Genomic DNA, 27872 nt, shown 5'->3' on the forward strand with positions numbered 1-27872 from the left:
TACATTTCTTTCTCCCAATGATGATCGAAAGTTGCATGAACATGGTACCCAATGCATTGTTAATAAGAAAGGGTGGTCTTTCAGGTGTCTTGTGTCAGTTTGATGAATACGTTTGTCATGCATAGCATAACCATGCCCTAATCATTCATCATATCTCCTCTATGATAGGGTGTTGAAGTATTGACCACCAAAATTTCTATTCTTGCGAACATGGGGTCGGACCAAGCGCAATCTTTTAAGAAAAGGTTCCATCATGTCAAAGTCAAAAATCTAGAATTAGCCAGCTTGCGAAAGCTGGGGCAGCGGATGGATCAAATTCAACGTCAGTCTTTTAGCAAGGTATATGGGAGGATTTGGGATCTAGCAATGATAGAAGTGTCAGTTGAAGTCATTGCATCTCTCACTCAATACTATGACCAACCACTCAAATGCTTCTCTTTTGGGGTCTTTCAATTAGCACCAACCATAGAGGAGTTTGAGAGGATCTTAGGATGCCCGATAGGAGGCAGAAAGCCATACCTCTTTTCAGAGTACTATCCTTTTATGGTGAGAGTAGCAAGAGTGGTCAAGATCTTGAAACGAGAATTAGATCAAGTGAAGCAAAGTAGGAATGGAGTAGCAGGAATACTGAGGAAGTGCTTGGAAGAGAAGGCGAAAACTCTGGCAAGCCAAGGAGAGTAGGTATCATTCATGGATGTATTAGCACTACTAGTGTATGGGACAATACTATTTTTGAATGTAGAAGGACTTGTAGATCTAGCAGCGATTAATGCCTTTCTTGCTTATCACCACAACAAGGAAAGCCCAGTCATTGCTGTTTTAGCAGATGTGTATGATACATTCGACTTAATATACGAGAAAAACAATGCGAGAATTGTCTGTTGTATGCCTGCTCTTTATGTATGGTTGGTATCCCACATCTTTAATCATGGAATTAGATCTGTCTGTCCCCTACAAGGTCATCGCATGTGCTCGGGAAAGGATAAAGCAAATTGGGAAGAACTCTTGGCAGGCATGACAGGAGTGTCCATTAGTTGGTTCCCACGATGGAAAGTAGGAAGGGCAAGAGTATTATGCTCATGTGAAGGATTTCTAAATGTCCCTTTGATAGGGAGGAGGGGTTGCATTAATTATAATCATGTGTTGGCCATAAGACAATTAGGATATCATATGAGAGGTGCGCCATCGGAGGAAACCATCGCGCCTTTCATCGCACGAGGGTTCAACGAAGCTAATACAAAGATACTTTAGAGGATCTATAAGACATGGAATAAAGTGGGAAGAAAAGATAAAAAAACTTAGAGGAAGAAGCAATGGTGTCATAGGCGGCTATCACAAATGGTTGAAATCTAGAACGCAAGGGATAACTTGGCTCCAAAAGCTAAAGGGTATGAATGGAAAAGAGGCAGAGGTGCCCAAGGAGAGTGAAGAGGTACAAATATTGAAGGTTGAGCTTGAAAAGACGAAAGTAACGAAGGAGAAGCTAAAGGTGGTAGTCACTAGAGTTAAGAAAGAATGTAATAGGCTGAAGGATGTGATAACTGCTAAATAATTGTATTTTGATGATAGAAAATAAAGCAAAATTGTCTTTAGAAATAATTATTTAGCAGTTATTTGCGCTTAAAATTAAAGAATTGATGTTTCATTGAATTTTGGCTACAGATATAAAAACTGGAGGTGCTAAAAGCAAAAAGGGGAAATAACAAAGAAAAAAGAAGAAATTAGAAAATGCCCAGTCCAGTGTCTCGCTAAGCGCACCGCTCGCGCTAAGCGAGACAAGAGACACAGGTGCTAAGCAAGGCGTTAAGTAGGAGATTTAGTACTCTCGCTCAGCACGCAACACGTGCTCAGTGCGCGGAAAAGAAAACAGAAAGCGCTAAGCTAGAGGAGCTCGCTAAGCGCCCGATCCAACATAACAGAGCGCACTAAGCGAGAAGTGTCCGCTAAGTGCACGATCTACATGCACTAAGCGAGGGAGTTCGCGCTAAGCGAGCCTACGAAGGTCCAAAGCCCACTTCAGCATCTATAAATAGAGAGCCAGGCCAAGGGGAAATGACACACCGAGTCTCAGAGCATTCTCATTACTACCTAGAGCCTGAGAACTCTTCCTTATGGAATTCTCTTCTTTCTTCCACCATTTATTCCCTTTCTTTCTTTCACCCCTCTCATTGTAAAGCCCTCATGGCCATAAGTGGCTAAACCCCTAGTTAGGGCCTGGCAGGCCTGAAAAGCCAAAGCGATGTATGGTATACTTCATATTTATCAATGTAATAGGATTTTTTTCTAGGTTTTTCTATTCTATTATCTTTTCTATTTTTATCTTGCATTATTCATCTTTATATTCTTTTGGGGGTTAGACGCTTGAGAGATGGTAACTTCTAAATAAGATTTAAAGAAAATATGCATGCATTAGTTTTAGGGGTTAGATGCTCGGAAAATGGTAACTTCTAATAGAACAAAAAGAAAAGATTTCATAAGAAAGTCATTACTAGACATAGAATGATAATTTTATGCCTATACATTTCTGCAAACATCTAGAATTTAAACTTCGTGCATTTTATTTGTTGAATCTTTTCAAAGGAATTTGGGAGATAGATAAGTAAAATAGGCTTGTCATCGTGAGGAATTAGGGGCAAGTAAATGAATTGATAAAGAAAAATCATAAAATCATATATCCTAAGCAAACAAGGCATGTTAGGTCCTAACACTTGCATTCCATTGAATTTCCTCTTGAATTATTCTGCTTTTAATTCTTTTGCTTTTTATAATTCATTAATATTTCTTTCCTATTCTTTCTTCTACCCCTCTCTTTTATTATTTCTTCCTTTTATAAATTGAAAAGTATCCAAGATAAGTACAACACAAAATCCCTGTGCAATTCGACACTCAGACTTCGAAACTTTATTACTTGGACATTTGGTACACTTGCCAAACCCCTAACAAGTTTTTGGCGCTGTTGTCGTGGATTTTGTTTTCGTACTTGGTTGCCATACCTTTTCAATTTGTAAGCAATTCTTTTATTCTTTATTATGCACTTTTTCTTTCCTATTCTTGCCCATTCTTTCTTCCATAATTTGCACGGGTAGTGCTTGTTTTTGTGTATATGAGGTAGAACTGCAGCTGGAGATATAGCCCATACAACCTTGGAAATTGAAGCCACTTACTCGCTGCAAGAAGAAGAAGGGAGCAAGAAGCACAAGAAAGTGGTCACACCTCACCTCTTCCTTCTCCACAAATCCATATTCAAATGGAGGAGGAACATGCACGACGAGTCACACTAGAGGACTACTCTAGTACAGGTACTCCATAATTCTTCACAAGCATTGCAAGGCCGGAGGTTCAAGCGGCCAACATCTCTTATCCTCACTCTCTCATCCAACTGATCCAAGGAAACCTTTTCCATGGTCTACCAAATGAGGATCCTTATGTTCACCTTGCCACCTACATTGAGATTTGCAACACAATCAAAATAGCCAGTGTACTTGAAAGTGCTATACGCCTCAATCTTTTTTCCTTTTCATTAGCAGAGGAGGCAAAAAGGTGGCTACACTCCTTCAAGGGTAATAGCTTGCGAGCTTGGGAAGAAGTCATAGAGAAGTTCTTGAAGAAATACTTCCCAAAGTCAAAGACTGCTAAAGGAAATATGGAAATCTCTTCATTCCATCAATTTCCTAATGAATCCCTCGACGAGGCGCTCGATCGTTTCCACGGACTACTTAGGAAGACGCCTACACATGGGTATAGTGAACCGGTGCAAATAAACATCTTCATAGATGGCCTATGACCACAATCAAAGCAACTTCTTGATGCATCTGCGGGGGGTAAAATCAAGCTAAAGACACTAGAGGAGGCAATGGAACTAATAGAAAACATGGCGGCCAGTGATCACGCCATCCTTCATGATCGAGCATACGTGTCAACAAAGAGAAGCCTTCTAGAACTCACCACCCAAGATGCAACCTTGGCTCAGAACAAGCTATTGTCTCGACAAATAGAAGCCCTAACGAAAACCCTCAGCAAACTTCCATAACAACTATAAGCGGTAAGTCCTTCTCACTCTTCTGTTATGCAGGTAGGGGGATGCCACATCTGTGGAGGAGCACACAAGCCAGGGTAATGCATAGCCCAAGAAGATTCTTCCAAGGGTATAAACTACATGGGAACTCATAATCACCACGGATTCCAAGGCTACAACAAGGGAGGGCCGCCAGGATTCAACCATGGGAGGAATTTCACACAGGGCTCGAGCTGAAGGAATCATCTAGGGAACTAGTTCAATAAGGATCAAGGAAGTCAACCAGCCCAAAACTCCAACCAAGGGATAGATTTCTATGAGAAGACTAGCAGGCTTGAGGAGACGCTGAATCAATTCATGTAGGTATCCATGTCCAACCATAGGAGCATAGAAGCCTCCATCAAGAACCTGGAGATACAAATGGGGCAATTAGCCAAACAAATGGCTGAAAGGCCCACTAGCAGCTTCAGAGCCAACACAAAAAAGAACCCAAAGGAGGAGTGCAAGGCGGTGTGGACTAGAAGCCAGCAGAGAACTGAAGGAGACCAGTCTAAGGAAGGAAGGGCATACAAAGAAGGAGATAGAGATGAGGAAAGGAAGAAGGAAGAAGAGAAAGAAGAAGAGAAGAAGGTCTCCAAGACCAAGAACCAGCTAGCCCGAGAGGCTAGGAAAAAAGAGCCACCAGTTTCTCTAAAGGAGCCCTCATATCCTTTTGTGCCATAAAAAAAGAATAAGGAGCACTACTTTAAGCGTTTCTTAGAAATATTCAAGTGGCTGGAGATAACCATGTCATTTGGGGAAGCCTTACAGTAGATGCCGCTCTACACCAAATTCATGAAGGACATCCTCACCAAAAAGGGGAAGTACATTGACAGTGAAAGAATTGTGGTGGGAGGCAACTGCAGTGCAGTGATACAGAGGAAGCTGCCCAAAAAATTCAAAGACCCTGGGAGCATGACAATCCCTTGCACCATAGGGAATGAGTTAGTAGGGAAGGCTCTCATTGACTTAGGAGCAAGCATCAACTTGATGCCCTTGTCAATGTGTAGGAGAATTGGAAACCTGAGGATAGACCCTACCAAGATGACGCTCCAGCTAGCAGATCGATCAATCACCAGACCATACGGGTTAGTGGAAGATGTCCTGGTCAAAATCTGCCATTTTACCTTTCCGGTAGATTTTGTCATCATGGACATAGAAGAAGATACATAAATTCCTTTTATCCTAGGGAAACCCTAACTACCAACTGCGTGGTAGATATGGGGAATGGAAATCTAGAAATGAGTATCGACGACCAAAAGATATAACCTTCAACATTTTTGAAGCAATTAAATGCCCAGGAGAAGATAGGAGGTGCTTCTAGGTGGAGGAGGTAGATAAAGAAGACGTCGGTATTCTCCAAACCACACAAACTTCACTGGATAAAGCTCTGATCAATGTTGTGGATTGTCTACCCAGTGAAGAGAAGAAGGATCTAAGGTCTTGCTTAGAAGACTTAGATCATGAAGGAAACATTCCTGCCGAGGGGACCAATTATGAAGAATTGAAAAGTAGGAATCCATCTGAGAAGACTAAGTTGGTTGTGCCATACGCCCCGCCTCCTACACAGCCACCACCACAGGTTGCACATCACCAGTGGGCATCCGCTTCAGCCTTGTCGAGTATCTCACAAAGATGAATGACTCGGGCGTACCTATGCTATGCATGGCAAATGCACTTCTGAGATTCATATGAGATGCCCTAAGAACCATCATTTACTAGTTAACTATGCATTAGGTACCACATTCACATGATTTTCAATCATCATTTTTTTTAGAGAAATGGGTGTATAATTCCAACATGGTTGGTTTATCACCATCATCATGGTACCTAACACATGTAACTAAGAATGTGGTGGTGTGACTTCTTTTTGTTCTCTCTTTTTTTTTTATGTAGAGGAAGATGCAAGGATCATGCATGAGTGAGCATCATGTGAATGATGAAAATAGAATGTCTGCAATTGGCATGCTAAATTAAAGTGTATGATGTTGCCGTGATTTATGCAAATGCAATGCACAAATATGATGCAGGAATGATACACCCATTACAATGTTATGAAGAGATGCATGATGAAATCAAGGAATATGCCAGAGTAAGTTTGCTATGTGTCCCTTAATTGAGGAACCTAATGGAAAAGATCCAAAAGTCCACTCCTAGTGATAATTCCCAAGGGTTGTTTCATGTAACCTTACTAGCTTCTAGAGATATCATCCTCTTAGGTAATGCATTATGGCGATAAGGACTATTAACGACAATGTATCACTAAAAGAGGAAAACTCTAGATGAGGTTTCACTGTCATCAAGCGAGTCGAAGACCCATAATGACCACAGATCGACCTCCACTCCTTATGGCTCATATAGACCCGGGTATAGGGCCTAATATCCCAATGTGTGTGTGAGGTGTAAGGGCCATGTGTGCGTAGAAAAATATTTCTAACTATGAACGTAATCGATAGACAAATACACACCAAACACAACAACATAGCAAAGGTTATATACAAATATGGAAAAAAACAAAAGATAAAAGGGAAGAGGGAACATAAGTAAAGAAGAAGTCATGATAAAAGCATTACACACTAACTGAATGGCTTAACTCTCTAAGGTCCCCAGTGGAGTCACCAACTGTCGCAGCCTACCCTTTGGCGGGAGGGCGACGCGAGGCTCACAGGTGCATCTTCCAAGGAAGGAAAATGCGTGGAGTTGCCACCAACGTTTATTCGGGGTAAACGCTAGAAAAACCAAAAAGACAATGGTCTACGGATTTTGAAAATGAGGGTTCGAGAGTTGTTTATGCACGGGGAAGGTATTAGCACGCTACAAGCCCATCATAAGGAACGGCAGCCTCTAATCGAGTGTGCAAAACATGACTTTGAAATTATGTATTTTCCCTTTTTATGTTTATTATCTTTTCAAGTGAATAGGCATTTTAGTCCCTGTCTTTGTAGCCATTTTGCAAATTAGTCCCTATCCTACTGAAATGTAAAAAATAGCCTCTATCTTTACATCCCTTATTCAAATAAGTCTCTACTGTTAAAATCCAATTTCCACTATTAGTCATATGTCTATGTGGCAAGTCTTAGTCCATGTAAGCAAACCCATGTGGCAAGTCTTTGGACTGAATTGAACGGTTGCCCCTTTTCTTTTACCTCTCTTCTCTCTCCCTCACTTCTTTCCCCATCTTCTTCTATCCGCCCCCATCGTGTACCACCATATCTCCACCGCACGCAACTGCACCGTGTTGTCGCCACCACCTATCCACTATGCCGCTGCCACCGACCAAGGCTTCTTCATTTCCACCCATCTTCGCACTGGTTTCTGAGACCAACGAATTGAGGGGAGTGCGTGGTGTGAAGCTCGCAGCAACGATCCTCGAAGATGATGAGCACTGAGACTTGTTGGTGCGGAGAAGCCATGGAAAAATCTATTTATTGAGTCATTTATTTTGTTAGACAGGAGATCGAAAGACAAAGATCCTAACAACATGGAGGTGCTGTGATTGGCTCCTGGAGGAAGCGGAGAAGTTGTGACAGTGAGGGTTTTGCAAGTGCAAATGTGATGATGATGTCAAGGCTCCCTATGGGTGCAGCGGAGAGGTTCCTTGCAAGCTTGAGTGCAGCGGCATCGAGATTCCCTCCGAGTGTGAGCACGATGGCATTGAGGCTCCTTGCAAGCTTAAGTGCAGCGACATCAAGATTTTCTCCTTTCAGCATACATGCACTTGTCTTACACTTTTACCGTCTTATATTTGTAAAAAAATATGTTTTTCAGAATTTTTTGTCACCAACAATCAGTAATTTAGTATTGTTGAGCCTCAAAAGAATGAAGGTTGGTTTTGGTCTAATGTAACATAAGAAACATCAAATAGTTTATAGAAAAAAGAACATAAAAAAGAAAAAGATAACAAAGACTTAAAAGCTTGAAACAAAGTTAAATTAAACATCAACTGAATTAGTGTCTTGATTTAAAATATATGTTGGTCGATATAAGAAAAGAATACTAATAATTGAGAGTAATATGACAAGTTTTAAAAGTATAGACTGTAATGTAACTAGTCCCTTTAGCCTTGATGTTATGTTACAGTAAGATCTTAACGAAACATGAAAATACAAATTTGAAGCATGTGTATGAAGTTAAAGAGGGGTCTCATTTGGCTATTTGAAATCATAAACGAGATATTTTCCCAAGTCCAAGATGTGATATGAAAATACTTCATGACCAAGGTGTGATTCCAATAAATGCAGAGTGAAAAAAACATGATAGTAGTAAAAAAGCATACAAAAGAAATGAAACATACATTCCACCCTTTAGGGATGTTATAATCAGCATAGGTGAAATCCTCTTTAGCTTCTCTGTAAGCACCACTCACAGGTAGGGATAGCCTCATGACTTCAGATGCAACATTCCAAGAGTATTTCATTTTCTGAACATCTTCCAATTGCAACAACTGCCCTGCCTCTTTCCCTTGACTAATTTCAAGTTGTTCTGTCATAAAGATAACTTTCAAAATTTATCCTGATCTAGTTTTAGCTAAGAGTATATGGCTGAAAATTAAAGGATTATACTACACAAAAGCAAACAAACATATTCAAGGATTTTATTACTAACCTTTCAAGACATGTTCAAAAACTTGAGGCAATTGTCCAAGATACTTCATGACCAATGATAACACTGATCTAGAAGTATCATGAGCGGCAAAAAGTAGAAGAAGTATGTTATCAATAATCTCCATTTTAGTCATAAACCTTACACTGGGGTCAGATGTGACAAGCATGTGTGACTAATGGTCCTGAGTAGTTGATGCCCTCTTCTCCTCCAAATCCACTTTCCTTTTCGTTAGAATCATTCTAATTTTTTTTCCTTATTGCATTTGCAGCTTTCATTGCCTGATGAAACCTTGTTCCAGGAATGTTAAGGGGGAAGCCAATCATCCCTTTCAGAAATTCATCATATTTTAAGGAAAGCTTTGATATATGGTCAGAGTCTTTAATGCTTAAAAATAAGCAACAAGCCAATTCAAACGTGTATAGCTGTACTATGGGATAGACAAACACCTGCTCAGTTTTCTATCCAATGTCGTGCCGTCATTTTGCAACCGAGAAATGAATAGATATTTTTTTTATTTGTTTGGTTTGGATTTGTTTTCTGAATCTGATTATTTCTCCAATTTTTTTTACCTGCTATATAATTTTATTTTGGATCTGCCATGGTTTGTTCCTTGGGGTCTGCTATGTAATTGATTTTCGGGTCCTCTTTTTTGGATCCTTTGTGTAATTGATTTTCACTTCTGCCAATGTTGTTCTTTTGGATCCACTTTTTTGGTCTGCTTTATAGTGCATTGTTTTTTAACTACCATTGTTGTTCTTAAAATTAGAAGAATACATTTGAAGAAGGTTGTTCTTTGGTAGTGGAGGAAGAATTGCAATGGTTTGCCAGTGTTCTGCATGTTTGGAGGCGGTGGAGGTGTTGCTGTTGACGACGATGTCAAGTCGTGGTGTCGACGGAAGTTGGAAGAATGGAATGAGAGAGGAGTACGTAGACTTTAGTGCCATGTTGGATAGTCTACGTGGCACTATAATTACCAACAATGCATCTCACTAATGGTGTTACTTTCAAATTTAATGGCAACGACTATTTTGCAACACTTATGCAAAGATAGGGACTATTTTTTACATTTCAATAGATAAGGACTAATTTGTAAAATGACTACAAAGACAGGGACCAAAATGCCTATTCACTCTTATCTTTTCCCTTTTTTATGTTTTTTTTTTACTTTTTTTCCTTTTTTATGTTTTTTACTTTTTTTCCTTTTTATGTTTTTTACTTTTTGGGGTCGACAAGGGTGCTGCCCTTGCTCCTACGTATCATCAGGTGCGATGAGGAAATCTGACTTATGTAGTTCTTTAAGTCTGAAATTTCTGTTTGTTACATTGATTTTATCTTTTTTGAAAGATTGATTTTAATTGTGAACAAAAGTCGTTTAAGGCGTTGGACCTTTGAAACGATCTCTTGATTTTTGAAAAGAGGAGAAAGAGTCGTTAAGGCGTTGGACCTTGAAACGATCTCTTGATTTTTGAAAGGAGAGAATCCTTTAAGGCGTTGGACCATGAAATGACCTCTTGATTTTTTTTTATGAAATGAAGAAGTTTATGAGTTGGTTTTATTTGGTTTTTTGCTTATTAATCTTTAATCCTTTTTTAGAGATAACTTGCGGCGTTAATAATCGGTTAAAACTTACTTTACAAAAGAATAGCGATTACCGATGATCGAAGAAGGAGATGAAGATGTATAAACAATAAAGGGGACCCCTAAGGGTCCATAAAGCGGATTCAAAACTTAAAAATAAAGACTAACCGAACGAAGAAGGACCGAAGAACGAATGAAGAACGATATAGAAATTGATTGCAATCGCGATTCGACGGTGTTTTAGCTTCTTTTTCTCTTCATTCTTCTTCTTTTCTCTTCTTTCTTCTTATCTCTGGACCTCTGGACCTTAGGAACCTCAGGACCCCTTTCCTTCAACCCCTCACGCTTATTTATAGAAAATGAGGGGTGAAGGTTGCACAGCAGCTCGCCTTGCTTCCTACAGAAGTAACCTAGCTCGCCCAGGCAAGTTGGTTACTTCACCATTAAGCTTTCTAGTGGGCCCAAGTTGGCCTAGGGGCTGAAAAATGCCCCAAAAGTGACCCTTTTGAATATTTTGCACATTTCCTTCCGAAACGTCACAAAACCCTATGAATTGTGCGACAAATGGTGTTAAGCAGCTCAATTCGGCTGGCAAGAATCCAAATGTTTGCAAATGATCGTCCCTAGACGAAATTAGGGTATGACAGAAAGGAACAGCCACCAATACTCTTTGAAAATTTTGTAGATCAAAACACAACAAGAAGGTTTTTTTTTTGAAAAAAAGTATGTATCTTGAGGGTGAAAATAACGAAGGACTTTCCCGAATACCAAATGGACTCAGATGCTTTTGCATGGACTTGATAAAAGAACAATTGTTGAAGCACTAATTTGATCTGAATATGGAAACAGGCCCTAAGCTTTAGTGACTTCGTGTGACCACAAATTTTATGTTGAGTGTTTGCATGGATATGTTCTACGGTAGGTTTTGCATGAATTTCTAATTGTCATAACATATGATTCATGGAAGTGATATGGGCATTCTTTCTTTCTTTACATTTTAAGCCATTAGCCAAACAGCTGTCCCAACGCACATTATTTTGGCCATTTTGTAAGCCCTTTGAGCCAGACACTTGATTTTTGTCGAAACACTAAACCTAGGATGAAAGCTTCCTACCTTACCTTAGGATAGAAGAGCATGAGTGTTTTCAGGGGAGATTTCTATCATTTTTGTGGCTAGTTATGGGTTTTGAAGGAAGTTAGGTATTTATCAAAAGTTAAAAAGTAAAAAAAAAAAGGTTTTAAAAAAAATCGAAATCAAGATCAAAAATGGAAAAAAGCGAAAAGAAAAAAGGAAAGAGAAAGGAAAAACAAGTTCTTTGGAATAAACATACATCTGAAGGGAAGAATAATAATGATAACTTGGTCAAGACATGAAGGGATAGGAAGTGATCGCTCATTTAAGTTACTAGCCAAAGCTTTATACCTGCTCTCCTATTCACACCGAAAAAAAGAAGAGACTAAAGCAACCTAAGATAAAATCTCCTACAGGTCCAACCTCAAAAAGACCTATCGATTTGTGATGACTTGCAAAATCAATTTATGATGTATTTGTAATTCGGAATTGAAATGAAACACTTGCCTGTGTGAAGTTTTATACACCTGTGATCGGTTTTCCTTTATTCGATTGAATCCAGTGTTTCTACTTATGCTCTTTAGAAACAAAATGCAAAAATGTATTAATCTCATTCTCGATTTTGAGAATTCTATCTTTGTGTTTTCATTCCTCATCGTTGTATTCTTGAAAAAAATGTGTGTTGTTCTTATCGGTTTGGGGGTTTGATTTCTTTACCAAGCGTGTTTGCATTTAGTGAAAATTTTCAAAGACTTCAATGCCTTGAGTCTTTTACATTTTCAAAGACTTCAATGTCTTCAGTCTTTTACATTTTCAAAGACTTCAACAATGTCTTCTGTCTTTTACATTTTCAAAGACTTCAATATCTTTAGTCTTTTACATTTTCAAAGACTTCAATGTCTTCAGTCTTTTATATTTTCAAAGACTTCAATGTCTTTTGTCTTTTACATTTTCAAAACTCCAATATCTTTTGTCTTTTACATTTTCAAAGACTTCAAGGTCTATTGTCTTTTACGCTTTCCGAGACTTCAATGTCTTCTCTTTTGCACTTTCAAAGACTTCAATGCCTTTATTTTACATTTTTTTAAAGACTTCAATGTTTTTTCGCTTTCATAGGACTCAATGTCCTCATCTTTATAGGACTTAATGTCCTTGTCTTTATCTTTCATAGGACTCAATGTCCTTATCTTTGTGTTTCTTAGGACTCAACGTCCTCTATTTTTTGTGCTTTCAAAGACTTCAAATGTCTTTTGCTCTTATTCTATAGGACTCCAATTTTGATGTTACAGGACTGCAACATCCTTTTGCTTTTTCGATTTTTCTTCTTTGTTTTCTCTGGCATCCGATTGAAAAGTTGGATCGCTCGAGTGAAATTAGTGTCATTATCTTTACTTATCTCTTATTTTTAACAAAAGATAAGTAAAGAGGGGTAGTTGTCAGACCCTAATTTCATCCAGGTATGATGTTTTCATTATCCATTTGTGATGTTTTGATCATTACTAACTAAATTACGGTGTTTGGCACCGGTTGCAATGCAGGGTCAAGGGATCGCTCAAATTGATGTTTGATTGTCGGATTCAGGAACAAAAACCACAAGGAAAAGGGCAAAATGACCATTTTCTGGAAATTTCTGGACCCTAGCTCGCCTAGGCTAGCATCTAGCTCACTTGGGCTATGAAATTCCTTCAACCCTAAGTAACTAGCTTGCCTAGGTGAGCTGTTACCTTCAGGGCTAAGTAACCAATTCGCTAGGCCGAGCTTCCCCTGCCCCAAATGGCCTTTTCCTATAAATAGCCATGCTGGGGGAAGGATTGAAGGGTTCAGAAAGTTTAGAGAGGAAGAAAAACAAAGGGAGAGGAAGGAAAAATAAGAAAAACGAAGCCAAGGCACTATCGAATTGCAACCGAAGATCATTCCCTACATCGCTTCTCTTGCTAACCTTGTACCCTATGCAACAACCGGTTAGTTCTTCTTCCTTTTCTTAAGAGTTGAATGTAATCCATGTACCCTTATGGGTCCTCTCTGATATTTATGTATGTATTCATGTTCTCCCCTTTATCATTGGTAATTTCATTTTATTTGTAAGGTTTAATTCTAGCCGACCACCAGTATCGTGGAATTGTTTTCTTTTCTTTTGTGAGACTAGAGACTAATAAAAAAAAACAAATAAAGGAAATCAATTCACAACCAAACTTCTTTTTATCAAATTTCACTTGAGATCGTTTCAAGGTCCAATGCCTTAATGATTTTCTCCGCGTTTCAAAATTTAAAACGTCGTTTCAAGGTTTCACGCCTTAACGACTCTTTGATCATGATTAAAATAAATCTTTCAAAAACATAAAATTAATTTTAACACATAAAGAACTACGTAGGTCTGATTTCCTCATCGCACCTGGGGATATGTAGGAGCAAGGGCAACACCCTTGTCGACTCGGAAAAAATAAAAAATATATAATAATATAATGTAATAAAAGCAATTCATTGTTATTGGGAAAATAAATAATATTAAAGTCATGTTGTGCACACTCGATTAAAGGCTAACATCCCTTGTGACGGGTGTGTGGGGTGCTAATACTTTCCTCATGCGTAAACAACTCCCGAACCCTTATTTTCAAAATTCATAGACCTTTCTTTTTTGGTTTTTCTAACGTTTTCCCTTAAATAAACATTGGTGGCGACTTCCACTCATTTTTTTATAGAAGAAATCTCTTTTATTTTCCTTCGTCGTCTCGTCGTGAGGTAGGTTGCGATAGGCACCTAACTTAATCAAAAATAGAATTCATGAATTTTGATGATAAAGAAGGTGAAACACGAACATGAATGGAGTTTTGTGAGTTGAACAAACATAGAAGGGAGAAAAAAAAGCGTTAGTTTGGAAATAAAGAAGTCTTGTGAGTAGAGAGTGAGACCATTAGATTAATAATAAATGAAAGGTAAACATTGAGAGTAACTTTAAACACTTATTCCCAGAGTAAGTGAATTCTCCCCATATATATATATATATATATATATATATATATATATATAATTTTCTATAAATTTTTTTAAAAGGTGTTTAACTTTTCTATATTGATTTTATAAAATTTTATTTTTCAATGTAGCAAGAAGTGTTTATAGCTTTTGTCCATTTGTTTTTTAAATGACAGTCATTTAGAAGTGTTTTGCCTATCTATTATAAGGTTCTATTTTTTCTTTCTACTGGTCTATTCTGTTCTGGAGTCTTAGGACATGAGACAATATATGAAATTACTTGCTCATATCAAAGAAAGTTCTAATTAAATGCTTAATTCTCAAATTAATTATCCTTCATGGTCACTCTTAACATAAATAGTGTTTAAACCTTCTCCATTTTGTACCATTCTACATAAGGTTCTAAAGCATCAAATGCCTCATCATTTGTAGAGAGAAACAAAAGCCATGTGTATCTTTGATAGTCATCTACAATCATGAAACCACATATTTTTCTTCCTAAGCTAAGTGTCTTAGTAGGACCAATGAGATCCATGTGCAAAAGCTCTTATGGTTGATACTAAATTTTTACTATGAGAACTAGCTTGTGTTTGTTAACCTCTTATACATGCCACACAAAATTTATCTCTTTCAAATTTTTATATTTGGCTAACTTGCTTTAACCAAATCTAACTTTATTAGCTTAGCTATGGTTGTTATGTTGACATGACCTAACTTCTTACGCTAGATCCATCGATCATCTTCTGATGTCATGAAGCATGATTGACTAGGAAGTTCTTCAAAGGAGACATTATATATTTTTTTATCACTACATCCTAAAAATATGGTATTTCTAGTGGATAATTCTCTAACCATACATTTGTTAGGTCTAAACACTACTTCAAAACTACTATCACATAATTGACTTATGCTTATATTATCTACTTAAGCAGAGTTAGAGTTACCTATCTTTCCAATCCCCTTGATTTGATCTTGGTTGTTGTCTCCAAAGGTGACTACTTTTTCATCCTTTTGATTGATGTCCAAGAATTTGCTCCTATCTCCTGTCATGTGTCTAGAGTAGCCACAGTCTAAGAATCATTGCTTCTTTCTTTTGGTTGTCATAAGGAAATCTTCAGTGGTTGTTGTTGACATGCTTGCCATTAAGTAGATACTTGACCCTTCTCTTCTTGAGCTTCAAAAATCATCAACAAGTTGTGAACTTGAATATACTATCTCCTAGAGATAGCATTTCAGTCTTCTGCACTCTATCCTAGAGTCACTTCTTGAGAAGACTTATGGTTCTTCTCTTATTTCCAAGGGTGATTCTTGGTGTTCTCGAGATTCTTGCAGCTGTTGTGTAGAACTTATAGGACTTGTCTTGATTAGCAAGTTTTCATCCATGATACTGGTTGCATGGATTTCAATATATGGGTAGACTTTTTGCTATCTAAACTCTTCCAAAGTTCCTTCTAATGGGAATACATGTGATCTCCCTATTGATGGTTGGTGACTTATTTGTGTTTACTCCCTTTCTTGTAGTAGCCATCACTTTTTTAGGATATTTTTCTCTTGCATTGTTAAGTGCGCTCGACCCTCAAAGACTATGTTTTGATACCAACTAAAGTGGATAAGAAGATCACTAGAAGGGGGTTGAATAATGACACTGGACTGACTATGGTTTTTTCTTAAAAATAAACATGTAACATCTCATTTTTCATAAAATAAATTAAAAATAATTTTATTTAAGAATAAATAAAGTTTTAAGCTAATAATGATGTTATAATTAAATAAATAAGAAGAAATAGTTTTATTAATTTAAATAATGGTTTTAAGGTAAATAAAATAAATATATGTTCTTAGAAAATAAAAAGAATGTTTTATTTATTCATTTGATAGGGAGTAAAATTGAGTTCTGTTTTTATAAAATAGTAAAATAAAGAAAAATATAGTAAATAATAGTCTAAGATTATCCTAGTTATAAATAGAGATATATTAGGTCTATTTTTACATTTACGGTACATCTCTATGCTCTCTCTTCCTTTGAAATTCATTTTTCCTTCTCCCTCTACCAAAATCCTCCCTTTTTCCCACGTATACTCAAATCCATCCCCATAAAACTATGATCTCGGACATGTTAACCATTGGATCATTGCTAAATGTAAGCACCAGGTTTGGAACCCATTTCTGAACATCCCCGCCATTGGGATTTGTGAAAACATGTATGAGGTGAGAGAAATGTCTCTCGCACGTAGCCTTCCTTTTCCCGCATACACCCAGACCTGTTCCAGTAAAACTACAATTACGAATGCATTAACTGTTGGATCATCGTGAAATTTGAACAACAGGTTTGGAACTCAATTTCTATATCTCTGCCGTTGGGATATGTGAAATAAAGTATACGGAGAGAGAAATGTCCCTTGCATAGAGACAATGAAATGAAGGCTTCAATCTCTTCTCCTTCTCTCTAACGCTTGGAAACCGAGAAACTAGAGGAAAAGCATTGAGGGATGTTAGGGAACTACTAGAGATGCCGCTATCATTGATGGATTAGACACTTGAGCCCGCTTAGAGGTAAGGAATAAGTTTATCGCAATTGAGGTTAGAATGAACATATGTAGAGATCCTTAGAGGATCAAATTGGGATTTATTTTGGGATGTTTAGTGTATTGTGATTCTTCCTTTATGATTATAATTACGAGATTGTTGTGTTTGATGGGCTAATTGATGCCCTGATGTGATTTGGTTGATAAAATTGGGTGCTCTTAGTGCTTTCATGTTTTTGACATATGATTTTGATTCCTATGATTTTGATATGATTATGTGAAATTGTTTGAGGGGTTTAATCATATGAACATAACATATTAATATTATTATTGTGTGACATGTATATAATGCATGAGGCGTGATAACGTGTTGTCTTGGGATTATGGAAGTGTGATGAATTATCTGTGACAAGTTGAGTATGTGTTAAATTGTGAGATCACACATGTGTATTGAGATTTTGTGTGCATTGAGTTGTGAGCCATGAACCATACAATCACATGATTGTAAGACCCTTTAAGGGCGATGAGTTAATGTGTGATGAGTATTGAAATGGGATCCATTGTAGGAACCCAACGATTTTAATCACTTTGAGGCGCAACAGGATAAAATTATTTTGAGAATAATTGAGGAGTCGTGTGTTTTTTACAGTTCATACATAGAGTCTGTGTGCTAAAATGTTTTCTGGGTTGGACCTGAATCAAAAGGGAGAGGCCCTGGCGGACTCTTTGGAGTGTAGGCCTTGGGGATAAATACACTCGATTTGAATGTTCCTTAAAGCCTATGTTGATCCCATATGGTTAGAGTATTCTTGCAAAACAGAGTAACCCTAGCTGGTTTCCCTATGATTTTACCTAGTGAGAGTGACTTGACTTACCAGTGTGTGGTCTGTCTTGTCATGTACTCCTGGGCGTCTGACAAGGTTTTTCACTGATATGGTACCACATTGCATATAGGATTGAGTCTTAGTATATTTGTTGCATAATGCTTGTGTGTTTATCAATATTGATTGATTGAGTGATATTGTGTTTTGATCCTTGAGTATGTAAATGATGTAAAAATATGTGAGACGCATAGTGTTGAGATGTGATGTTACACAATAATTGGTAGAATAATGTGAGATGTGTTAAAGTAAGTTGTATTTCGTTTATATGATATGTATATCCACCTGTTGTCCCGCTTCCCTCTATTAGTTAGGAATGTGATAACTCACTCCTCGCGTGTTGTTTGTGTTTGGATTCTGTGATGATCTTGAACCTTGTGTTCGTGGGAGCAGATGGTTAGGTGGATGACTATGGAGAACCTTATGCTAGAGGACGCTGGAACACAATACTCTGATAGGATCTAACATTGGGGCATGGGTTTCTGTATTAATTGCATGAAGTTCTGGACATGTAGTTTTAATCATTTTGTTTTACATGTTGAGTCTTTAGTTCATTCTTTAGAGTTTTGGATGGCCTTGTTTTGAGCCGAGATGATTTTATTATTTATTTGGACAAGTTCTATTTTGATGTTAGAAAAGTGAATGTGAGTCTTTTACCCTTTTGAAATGCTTTTATTTAAATGTGTTTTAAAACTTTCAATTAATTATGTATTTCTATTCCTTTTATTATTAGTACTTATATGTGTGGGGTAAAGGGTGTCACAAAGCACATACATAACTTCTAAAGTTTCTAAGGTCCCGTTCAGGGTGGTTGTGAGTTTCTAGTTTTCGATTTTCAAATGCAATTTTCAAAACAAAATATTTTTGGCAAAAATGGAGCTGAATTGACTTTTAACTCAATTTCAAAAGTTTTACATTCATTATCAAAAATGAAGAAAAAGATTTTGTGAATTTGGCATTTAGTTTTATAAAACACATTCTAACCACACCACCACTACCACAACTCATCGTTGCCGCCTCACCACCGCACTGCCGCCCCCACCACCAATACCATTATCACCTACACCATTCCACCACCACTGTCACCGTCACTACACCTTACCTTTTTCGCCTCCACCACCACAACCATTGTCATTGCCACCATTATGCTGCCTCCATCGTTGTTATAATTGTCGCTACCACTATTCCATCCACTGTTGTCACCCCCACCACCACTGTTCCACTATTAATATTGCCACCATTCTATTGCCTCCACTATTCCACCCACCACCACCCATAATCTTAAAAATTGAACAAGTGATTGACCTAACCAAGACATTGAGTCACTAATTGACTCATATGAGCCGACCTTTATTATTTTATACCGAAGCTTAATTGGCCTACATGACCCAACGTGCTTCCTCCCTTGGGCATGACTTGACCTAGGTTAATGGGTCATCATTTATTTGCAAACCCGACTAGGTCATACTAGGTTGCACAAGATTCAATGCACGATCAATCTTATAGGCAACTCGACCTGACAATACCTCTAGATCGCGGTCGAATCGGTCTGACTAGCTGGGTTGGTCCAGGATTCAAAACATTGTCATTATCATTCCAACACCATCGTTGCCAGTGGTGCATCTTGAACCCTAAGTTAAGGGGACAATTTATTTAAAAAATAAAAAATAATAATTTAAATCATGAAAGGAGGAAAAAAATAGAGAGAGGGGTTCAAAATATAAAATTAGGGATGAGGGACAAAATATAAACATTCAATAAATTTATATGTAATTTTTTTTAAAAATAAGGGGGTGAATTGAATTTGCATCCCTGGCTACAATGTGGATCTGCCACTGATCGTCGCCGCTACTATTCCAGCTCTACCATGGTTTTCGTCACTACCACCACTACCATTTAACTAACACCACCACTATTGACACCATTGTATTGTTGCCTCTCTCATCCTACTACCCCTGCCATCATTATTTTATAGTAGAACGAGATAAGATAAAATAGTTGACTCATTTTATTTATTTTCAGTTTTTAACATCTTTTAAAAAATTAAAAACAAACATAAACAAAAACTAATGTTAATTTTTAAAAATTTCAAAACTAACAACTAGAAATCACTCCAACGGAGCCTAAGATGTATAATAGTTTAGTTTTTCAGAAGCCTTGTTAGGATCAATGTTGTTGTAACAATAGTTTATGGCAAACCGAAAAAATTACTGGCTGAGTCACGGACAATGTCGCTTTCTTTAAGACGTTTCGTGGCACTGCCAAAAATTGTGCAAGCAGACTATCAACCACAACGTCCCCAGGATAAAACAGCCCAGATTACTGTATAAGATTCCCACTGCACTGAGGGAACCTTTTCTAGAATTACACCCTCTTGTATGACTTGAAAAGTCACTCTAAAGCCACCCAAAAATATGACTTGAAAAGTCACTCTAATAGCCAGCCGGAAAATGTGACTTAAAAATTCACTCTTAAAGCCAACCGAAAAATATGACTTACAAAGTCACTCTTAAAGGCAACCAAAAAATATGACTTACAAAGTCATTCTTAAAGGCAACCAAAAAATATGACTTACAAAGTCACTCTTAAAGGCAACTAAAATTTTAGAGCGACAAAAAGAAAGAGGGAGAAGTTTGCCGGAAATGCATCGGCTGAAATATGGGAGGGAGAAAGAAAAGTTGAGGAAATGCTTCTCAACTGGGGCAAGGAAAAAAGAAGAAATGAGCTCTCTATATATATGGAGTGAAACACTATTCAAGTGTTTATCCTGAGCGATGTGGGACTTGAAGCTTTTTTTTCTTTTTTTTCTTTTCTTTTTTTTTTCAAACTTTCATCCTTTGTTCTAACAATCCCCCACTTGAAATTTGAAAAGAATATTTTCAAGGATTTCATAAAATTGTGCATAAACAAAGGTGTCATACAACTTGAACCTTTGCATAGTGAGTAAGATTCAGATTTTACTAGAGTGACTCAAAGTCTTGAACTCTATCTCTGACATCAAACCACACACAACCTTTTCATAGGTGTATTCTATAAAGCCCATGCATTAAAGGTCATGCACGTCTATCCCGGTATAGTGAACGCTCTAGAAATTTTTGCCCAAAATTTCATATGAAGTGGCCCCCCACTTCAACATTCACGTAGGTGAGTCTATCAAGAGTACTCCTGTAGCCTAGGTACTCCACTCAATGTAGAGCATAGATCTCATTAAGAATTATGAATTTTTTCCATAACTCATCTTCTTGTTACTTCAGGAATCATGCTGCTTTCACTTATAACAACATGTTCATCTCATATCACTTCATAACTTGTTATTACCCATTGAACCTAGTTCTTGGGATTTCCAGTCATTTAGGTCGGGTTACCATCATGAATGATCATCGCAGTAAGGGCAATAGTCCCATTCTTTTAGAAGTGTTATGGACTTTCTCTCTAGCTAATCCTTTCGTCAAAGGATCTGCTAAATTATCATCAGTGCGTACGTGATCCACTCTAACAGCTCCTGTTGAGAGTAATTCTCTAACAGTGTTATGCTTATGACGTATCTGTCGTTTCTTACCATTGTAATAACGGTTCTCAATTTTTGCAATAGCCACGGTACTATCACAATGGATCAACACAGCTGGTATCGGTCTTTCCCATAAAGGAATCTCTGCAAGTAAGCTTCTTAGCCAACTTGCTTCCTCACTAGCAGTTGCTAGTGCTATCATCTCAGATTCCATAGTGGACTGAGCTAAGATAGTCTGTTTCTTTGACTTCCAAGAAATAGCCCCACCAGCTATGCTAAATATATAGCCGCTAGTTGCTTTGGAATCATCTGAAAGAGTGTTCCAATCTGCATCGCTGTATCCTTCAAGTACAGCGGGAAACCTTTTATAATGTAATCCAAGGTTTATGGTTCTTTTAAGGTACCTCATTACCCTTTCAATAGCGTGCCAGTGCTCCATACTAGGTCTACTGGTAAACCTGCATAATAATCCCACAACATAGGCTATGTCGGGTCTAGTACAATCAGTGGCATACCTAAGGTTGCCAATGATACCTGCGTACTCAGTTTGTCGTATACCTTCACCAGTGTTCTTAAACAATTTTACACTTAGATCATATGGTGTACTAGCAGGTTTACAGTCAAAGTAGTCATATTTCTTTAAGATCTTCTCAATGTAGTGAGATTGATCCAGAGAAATTCCCTCTTTTGACCTAGTAATCTTAATACCAAGGATTACACTTGCTTCTCCGAGGTCTTTCATATCAAAGTTGTTACACAACAATGATTTCACATTGTTCACTACATGAATATTTGAACCAAATATGAGAAGGTCATCGACATATACACATATAATAGTGCAAATATTATTTACAGATTTGTAGTAAATGCATTTGTCACTTTCATTCACCTTAAACCCATTCGAGACTATTAAGTTATCAAACTTTTCATGCCACTGCTTAGGTGCTTGTTTTAGGCCATACAAAGATTTATCTAACTTGCAGACTTTATCTTCTTGTCCATGAATCACAAACCCTTCAGGTTGTTCCATATAGATTTCCTCTTCCAATTCACCATTTAAAAAAGCAGTTTTAACATCCATTCGGTGTACCACTAGACTGTGAATAGCAGCAAGAGATATTAGCACCCGAATAGATGTTATTCTAGTGACTGGTGAAAAGGTGTCGAAGAAATCCACATTCTCTCTTTGCCTAAAACCCTTGGCTACAAGGCGAGCCTTGTATTTATCCACAGTACCATCAGGTTTTAGTTTCTTTTTCAAGATCCATTTACAACCAATTGGTTTGCAACCAGGAGGCAAGTCTACTAAATGCCATGTCTTGTTAGATTCTAAAGAATCCATCTCATCATTAATGGCTTCTTGCCACAAGTCAGCATCCAAAGAAGACAAAGCTTCTTGGAGGTTTGATGGATCCTCCTCTAATGTATAAGCAATATAATCGGGCCCATAATCTTTAGCAATTCTTGCTCTCTTACCTCTTCGAGGCTCTATATCTGGTTTTGGTTGTGCAAGATTTTCACTACTAATAGCAGGAAGATAATTGGATGAAGTACCCCCACTATCCCTTAATTTAAAAGGAAATTTATTTTCATAAAAATCAGCATCATTTGACTCTATGATCACTTTTGTGTTTAGGTCATAAAACCTATACGCTTTTCTATTAATAGCATAACCACTGAACACACATTCATAGGCTCTACTTGCAAGTTTAACCCTCTTAGGATCTGGGATCCTTACATAGGCCAGACATCCCCAAGTTCTCAAATAAGACAAATTTGGTTGTCTTTTCTTTAATATCTCATAGGGAGATGTCTTGCTTTTTGATTTGGGGATTCTATTTAGCACATAACAAACAGTTAACAAAATTTCACCCCACCAAAAAGATGTTGCACTAGAACTCAACATAGTAGCTACAACTAATTCTGTAAAAGTTATGTTCTTTCTTTCAGCTTTACTGTTCATTTCAGGTGAATATGGAGCAGTCGTTTCATGTATGATTCCATGCAAATTATAAAACTCATTAAACAAACTGGAATCATACTCTGTGCCTCTATCACTTCGAAGTTTCTTAATTTTCTTATTGAATTGATTTTCAATTTCTGTTACAAATAACTTAAACATGTCAAGCACTTCACTTTTATTTTTCATAAGATATACTTATGTATAATCAGAACAGTCATCAATAAAAGTGATAAAATATCGTTTTCCATTTCTGGTCAACGTTCCATCAAATTCACATATATCAGAATGTATTAAATCCAATGGCTCAGATTCTTTAACTACTGATTTATGTGATTTCTTAGTTATTTTAGATTGACTGCAAAAAACACATTTTTCAAAGTGATTTGAAGATAGCTTTGGAATAAAACCTAAGTTACTCATATTAGATATGCAACGACTATTTATATGACAAAGTCTAGAATGCCAGATATTAAAATCACACAGCATGTAAGCAGAAGGAGAAACTTTATTAATATCAAGATTCAATTTGAACATGCCATCAGTGGCGTACCCTTTCCCTACAAATACCCCATTTTTGGTCAAAGTAAATAAATATGCACCTATGGTCTGAGTAAACCCAGCCTTGTTTAAAAGAAAACCAGAAACCAGATTCTTTCTCATCTCTGGAGTATGCATCACATCTTTGAGAATCAAAGTCTTTCCAGAGGTAAACTTCAGTTCAACATCTCTAGTTCCAGCAACAATAGTGGTGTGGGAATCATCCAGCAACACTTTCTTATTTTCAACATTCGTGTATGTTTTAAACATAGCACGATCATAGCAGACATGGCGGGAGGCGCCAATGTCTATCCACCATCCATCTAATCCTCCAATCATATTGATTTCTGTTATCAGAGCTATGTATGGCTCTTGAGTTATGTTAGCCTGGGGAGCACCTGTCATTGAAGGATTTCTGCATTTACGTGCCATATGTCCCGGTTTGCCACAATTGTAGCAGAGGAATGGCTCACCAGGATTATTCTTGGCAGGTGGATGTTGTCTAGCATGTTAGACCCTTGGGGGGTTCTAGTTACGGTTGGAGGTATTTCTCACATTGCGGTTCTGATTCTTAAAGTTTTTGCCAATAGGCTTCAGAATTGCACATGTGTTCTTCCTTTTAGTGTTGTTGTGAGACACAACCAACACTTTATCTTTCTGATCTTGTCTGCGTGCCTCTTCCTCAATGCGCAGACGTGTGATCAGAGACTCCAAAGAGAATTCTTTGGTCTTGTGTCTAAGAAGGTTTTTGAAATCCTTCCAGCCAGGAGGCAATTTGTCTATGATGACAGCAACCTGAAATTGCTCATCCAATGTCATACCCTCTGATATGATATCATGAGCAATTTTTTGTATCTCATGGGATTGAGACTCTACTGATTTATCATCAGTCATTTGATACTTGAGGTAGCGGCTAACAACATACTTTTTAGTCCCAGCTTCCTCAGTATCATACTTCTTTTCCAAAGCCAGCCAAACAAATTTGGCAGACTTATATGGGCTATAATAATCATAGAGATCATCAGCTAACCCATTCAGAATGAAATTCTTGCATAGGTAATCATTTTCATTCCAGAGAGCTAATTCCATAGTCATTTTATCCTTCACTTCCTTCTCAGCATCCTCAAGTACCACCGGAATATTAGTGTTCAAAACATAGGCAACTTTTCTCATAGTTAAATAAAACATCATCTTTTGTTGCCAACGTTTGAAATGATACCCTTCAAACCTAAAAGGTTTGTTGAGGTCATTGCTGTTCGAACCAGTAATATCTACGGTAGCCATAGCAGAATCGAAAGCGTCTTAAAATTGTCGTAACAATAGTTTATGGCAAACCGAAAAAATTACTGGCTGAGTCACAGATAATGTCGCTTTCTTTAAGACGTTTCGTGGCACTGCCAAAAATTGTGCAAGCAGACTATCAACCACGACGTCCCCAGGATAAAACAGCCTAGATCACTGTATAAGATTCCCACTGCACTGAGGGAACCTTTTCTAGAATTACACCCTCTTGTATGACTTGAAAAGTCACTCTAAAGCCACCCAAAAATATGACTTGAAAAGTCACTCTAATAGCCAACCGGAAAATGTGACTTAAAAAGTCACTCTTAAAGCCAACCGAAAAATATGACTTACAAAGTCACTCTTAAAGGCAACCGAAAAATATGACTTACAAAGTCACTTTTAAAGGCAACCAAAATTTTAGAGTGACAGAAAGAAAGAGAGAAAAGTTTGCTGGAAATACATCGGTTGAAATATGGGAGGGAGAAAGAAAAGTTGAGGAAATGCTTCTCAACTGGGGCAAGGAAAAAAGAAGAAATGAGCTCTCTATATATAGGGAGTGAAACACTATTCAAGTGTTTATCCTGAGCGATGTGGGACTTGAAGTTTTTTTTCTTTTTTTTTCAAACTTTATCATTTGTTCTAACAAATGCTTATCCTTCAACAGTACTTTGTATAAAAATAATTTTCTTATAAATGTCTTTACAATGATAGTGACATATATATACTTCTTAAGAAACTACAAAAAAAAAATATCAAACTCTAGATAATGTAGATTATTTTTTACCTTTTATAGTTGTTTCTCAACTTTAAAAATGGCCAGTTTTCTAGATAGTGTTTTGGCTGTAGCTCTAGTAATCAAAGAATATATGTTTTATTAATGTTAATAATGCGTCATTGAAAAAAAGTTATGTACATAGTTTATTATTAAGAAAAGCTTTCATTAAATTCATGTCTCTGCAGTTTGTATCGTGTTTAAGGCATAGTACCATTAGATACTTTTTTTTCCATGTTCAGTGAAACTCTGGCTTAAAAAAATATTTTCCATGAAATAACTCAATTTCATTAAACATTAAACATTAAACTTATCAAGAATACAGTCAGAAAACAAAATGAACTTATTAAGAATACATCACTAGTAAGCAAATTTAAAATAAACAACATGTGACTGCCTTTTATTCTTATAAAAAAAAAAAACCACGACTCTCCCTCTTTTTCTGCCATAGACCATAGGGGGATCTAACTGTTCTAAATTTCTAATAGAAGCTAGAAGCGAAGGTCCAAGAATAAATCTTGTGTGTTTCAACCAATTGTCCAGTGGCACCCGAGAACCCAACTCTAATCCATTCAGGCAGAACAGTCCTCAAATCAATCACAAACGAGAGGCTAGTCGTGTTCAAACTGCTTCCAGGGTATGTTACAAGCACGTTTAAACTCTTGCCAATAGGCTCATAGTTCACAGTGGCATATGCAACTTCAAACGAATTCCCAGTTTCCCATTTCCTCGTTGTCACAGAAGCAATGGAGTTAACATCAATGCCCACATGGGCAGAGGGAGGGTCCCAGGGGTTCCCACTGAAGGAGTCGAATTCGACGGCCACTATTTGGTTTTTGTACACGTTTAGGGCAGAGTTAGGGCTGAAGAGTCCGAGGAATCCGCCACTTGAATTGTTGGGGAGGTTGGAGGTGAACGGAGCAAGGAAGAAGGCGATGCCATCGCCAAAGAGTCCGGGTCCGCTCGGCGCAACGACGAAGGAGAAGGTTGTGTTGAAGCCTGCGAGCTTGCCGGTTTTGGCGTCCCAAAGGTGCAAGGGTGCAGCGTAGGAGGCTCTACCAACGTTGTTGGGGGAAAGAGGTGTGAGCTTTATGGCACCTTCTGAATTAACATAGGCTTCGCCTTGGAGGGTGATGTCGTTTGTGTAGGAGCCAAAACTAGGGAATGAGAAAGAAACTGATTTAACGTTGTGGACCAACCCAAGGAAGGAAATAATGAGCATGAGAATAGAGATTGGGGTTTTAGATTGAGCCCTTGTGTTTTTTATTATGGCCATGGTTGGTTCAAAATTTCTCAGCTTCTAAATTAATTTGACTAATGTTAATTTGCTTGATGCGGAGAATGCCATTGCTAATGTTCCGCTTTATATAGATGGAAGCCTTCAGGTAAAGCTAGCCGAGCTCAGGATAGGATTGGTCCAACAGAAAAAGTGAAACTTCAAACAAAAATGAAGAAAAAAAATTTATTTTAAAGAATTGAATGATATGTGATATCTTTTAGTCAACAGGTAAGTTTGATGTTTTTACTTTAAGAAACTCATAACAAATGTTGATAGACTTAAACTTCAATCTTTAGTATGTCTTTAGTTATTTTATCTTTAGATCAATCCTTGCTAGCTTGGTCTAAGAATAAGAAGGGAAGAAAAGGCCAAAAAAGTTGACGTTGCAAATGATTACGGAAACTAGGCTGCAGGCCAGAGGCCAGCAAAGAAATTTAATCGTTTATACCGTATGAAGAAGCCAAATAAGTTGCATAGAACAATAGACGGTGTTTGGACTAGTAAGTGGTGATTAAAGCAATGAAATTCCCAACTTTGCCTTCAGAAAAGTTTGCTATCACGTCCTTGTCCATACAACCAAGAGCGTAAGTAAAAGTTAAAACTAAACACTGCATGTAACTGTAATGAGGATACAAGTTCATTTGCATCGTTTGACTTTTTTATCTCCTTGACGTACGCTACTAATATAAACAAATATTTATTATATGGCTTTTAAAATAATTATAATCGCTTCTCAAAAATAAATAAATTATAATCGTATGTTAGAACCTTTAGTTATAATTCATTTTAAAAAAAAAATATAGCCATTCAAACATAGATTATTAGCTAACTCTGCTTAGGCGGC

At 37.4% G+C, this 27872-nt stretch overlaps 2 protein-coding genes across 2 annotated transcripts; both read right to left on the bottom strand.

Annotated features, from left to right (window-relative positions):
* Positions 1 to 7817: 7817 nt before the first annotated feature.
* Positions 7818 to 8803, bottom strand: LOC106799664 (beta-amyrin 28-monooxygenase-like). The gene is made up of 2 exons (XM_041017802.1): positions 8660 to 8803; positions 7818 to 8536 (listed from the first exon to the last, which is right to left on the bottom strand). Exons 1-2 carry the CDS (start codon positions 8790 to 8792, stop codon positions 8142 to 8144), a joined length of 528 nt encoding a protein of 175 aa, XP_040873736.1. The 5' UTR covers positions 8793 to 8803; the 3' UTR covers positions 7818 to 8141.
* Positions 8804 to 26230: 17427 nt separating this feature from the next.
* LOC100785697 (lectin 7) lies at positions 26231 to 27033 on the bottom strand. Its single transcript, XM_003530528.5, has one exon. The coding sequence runs from the start codon at positions 27023 to 27025 to the stop codon at positions 26231 to 26233; it is 795 nt and encodes a 264-aa protein (XP_003530576.1). The 5' UTR covers positions 27026 to 27033.
* Positions 27034 to 27872: the final 839 nt, after the last annotated feature.

This window comes from Glycine max, chromosome 8 (assembly GCF_000004515.6).
Source record: "Glycine max cultivar Williams 82 chromosome 8, Glycine_max_v4.0, whole genome shotgun sequence".
Lineage (NCBI taxonomy): Eukaryota > Viridiplantae > Streptophyta > Magnoliopsida > Fabales > Fabaceae > Glycine > Glycine max.

Excerpts from the sequence above, each read along its gene's own strand:
- LOC100785697 (XM_003530528.5), bottom strand. The coding sequence starts at position 27,025 with ATGGCCATAATAAAAAACACAAGGGCTCAATCTAAAACCCCAATCTCT.
- LOC106799664 (XM_041017802.1), bottom strand. The coding sequence starts at position 8,792 with ATGACTAAAATGGAGATTATTGATAACATACTTCTTCTACTTTTTGCC. Across the intron at positions 8,537-8,659 it reads TTTTGAACATGTCTTGAAAG|AACAACTTGAAATTAGTCAA; the intron begins GTTAGTAATAAA and ends TCTTTATGACAG.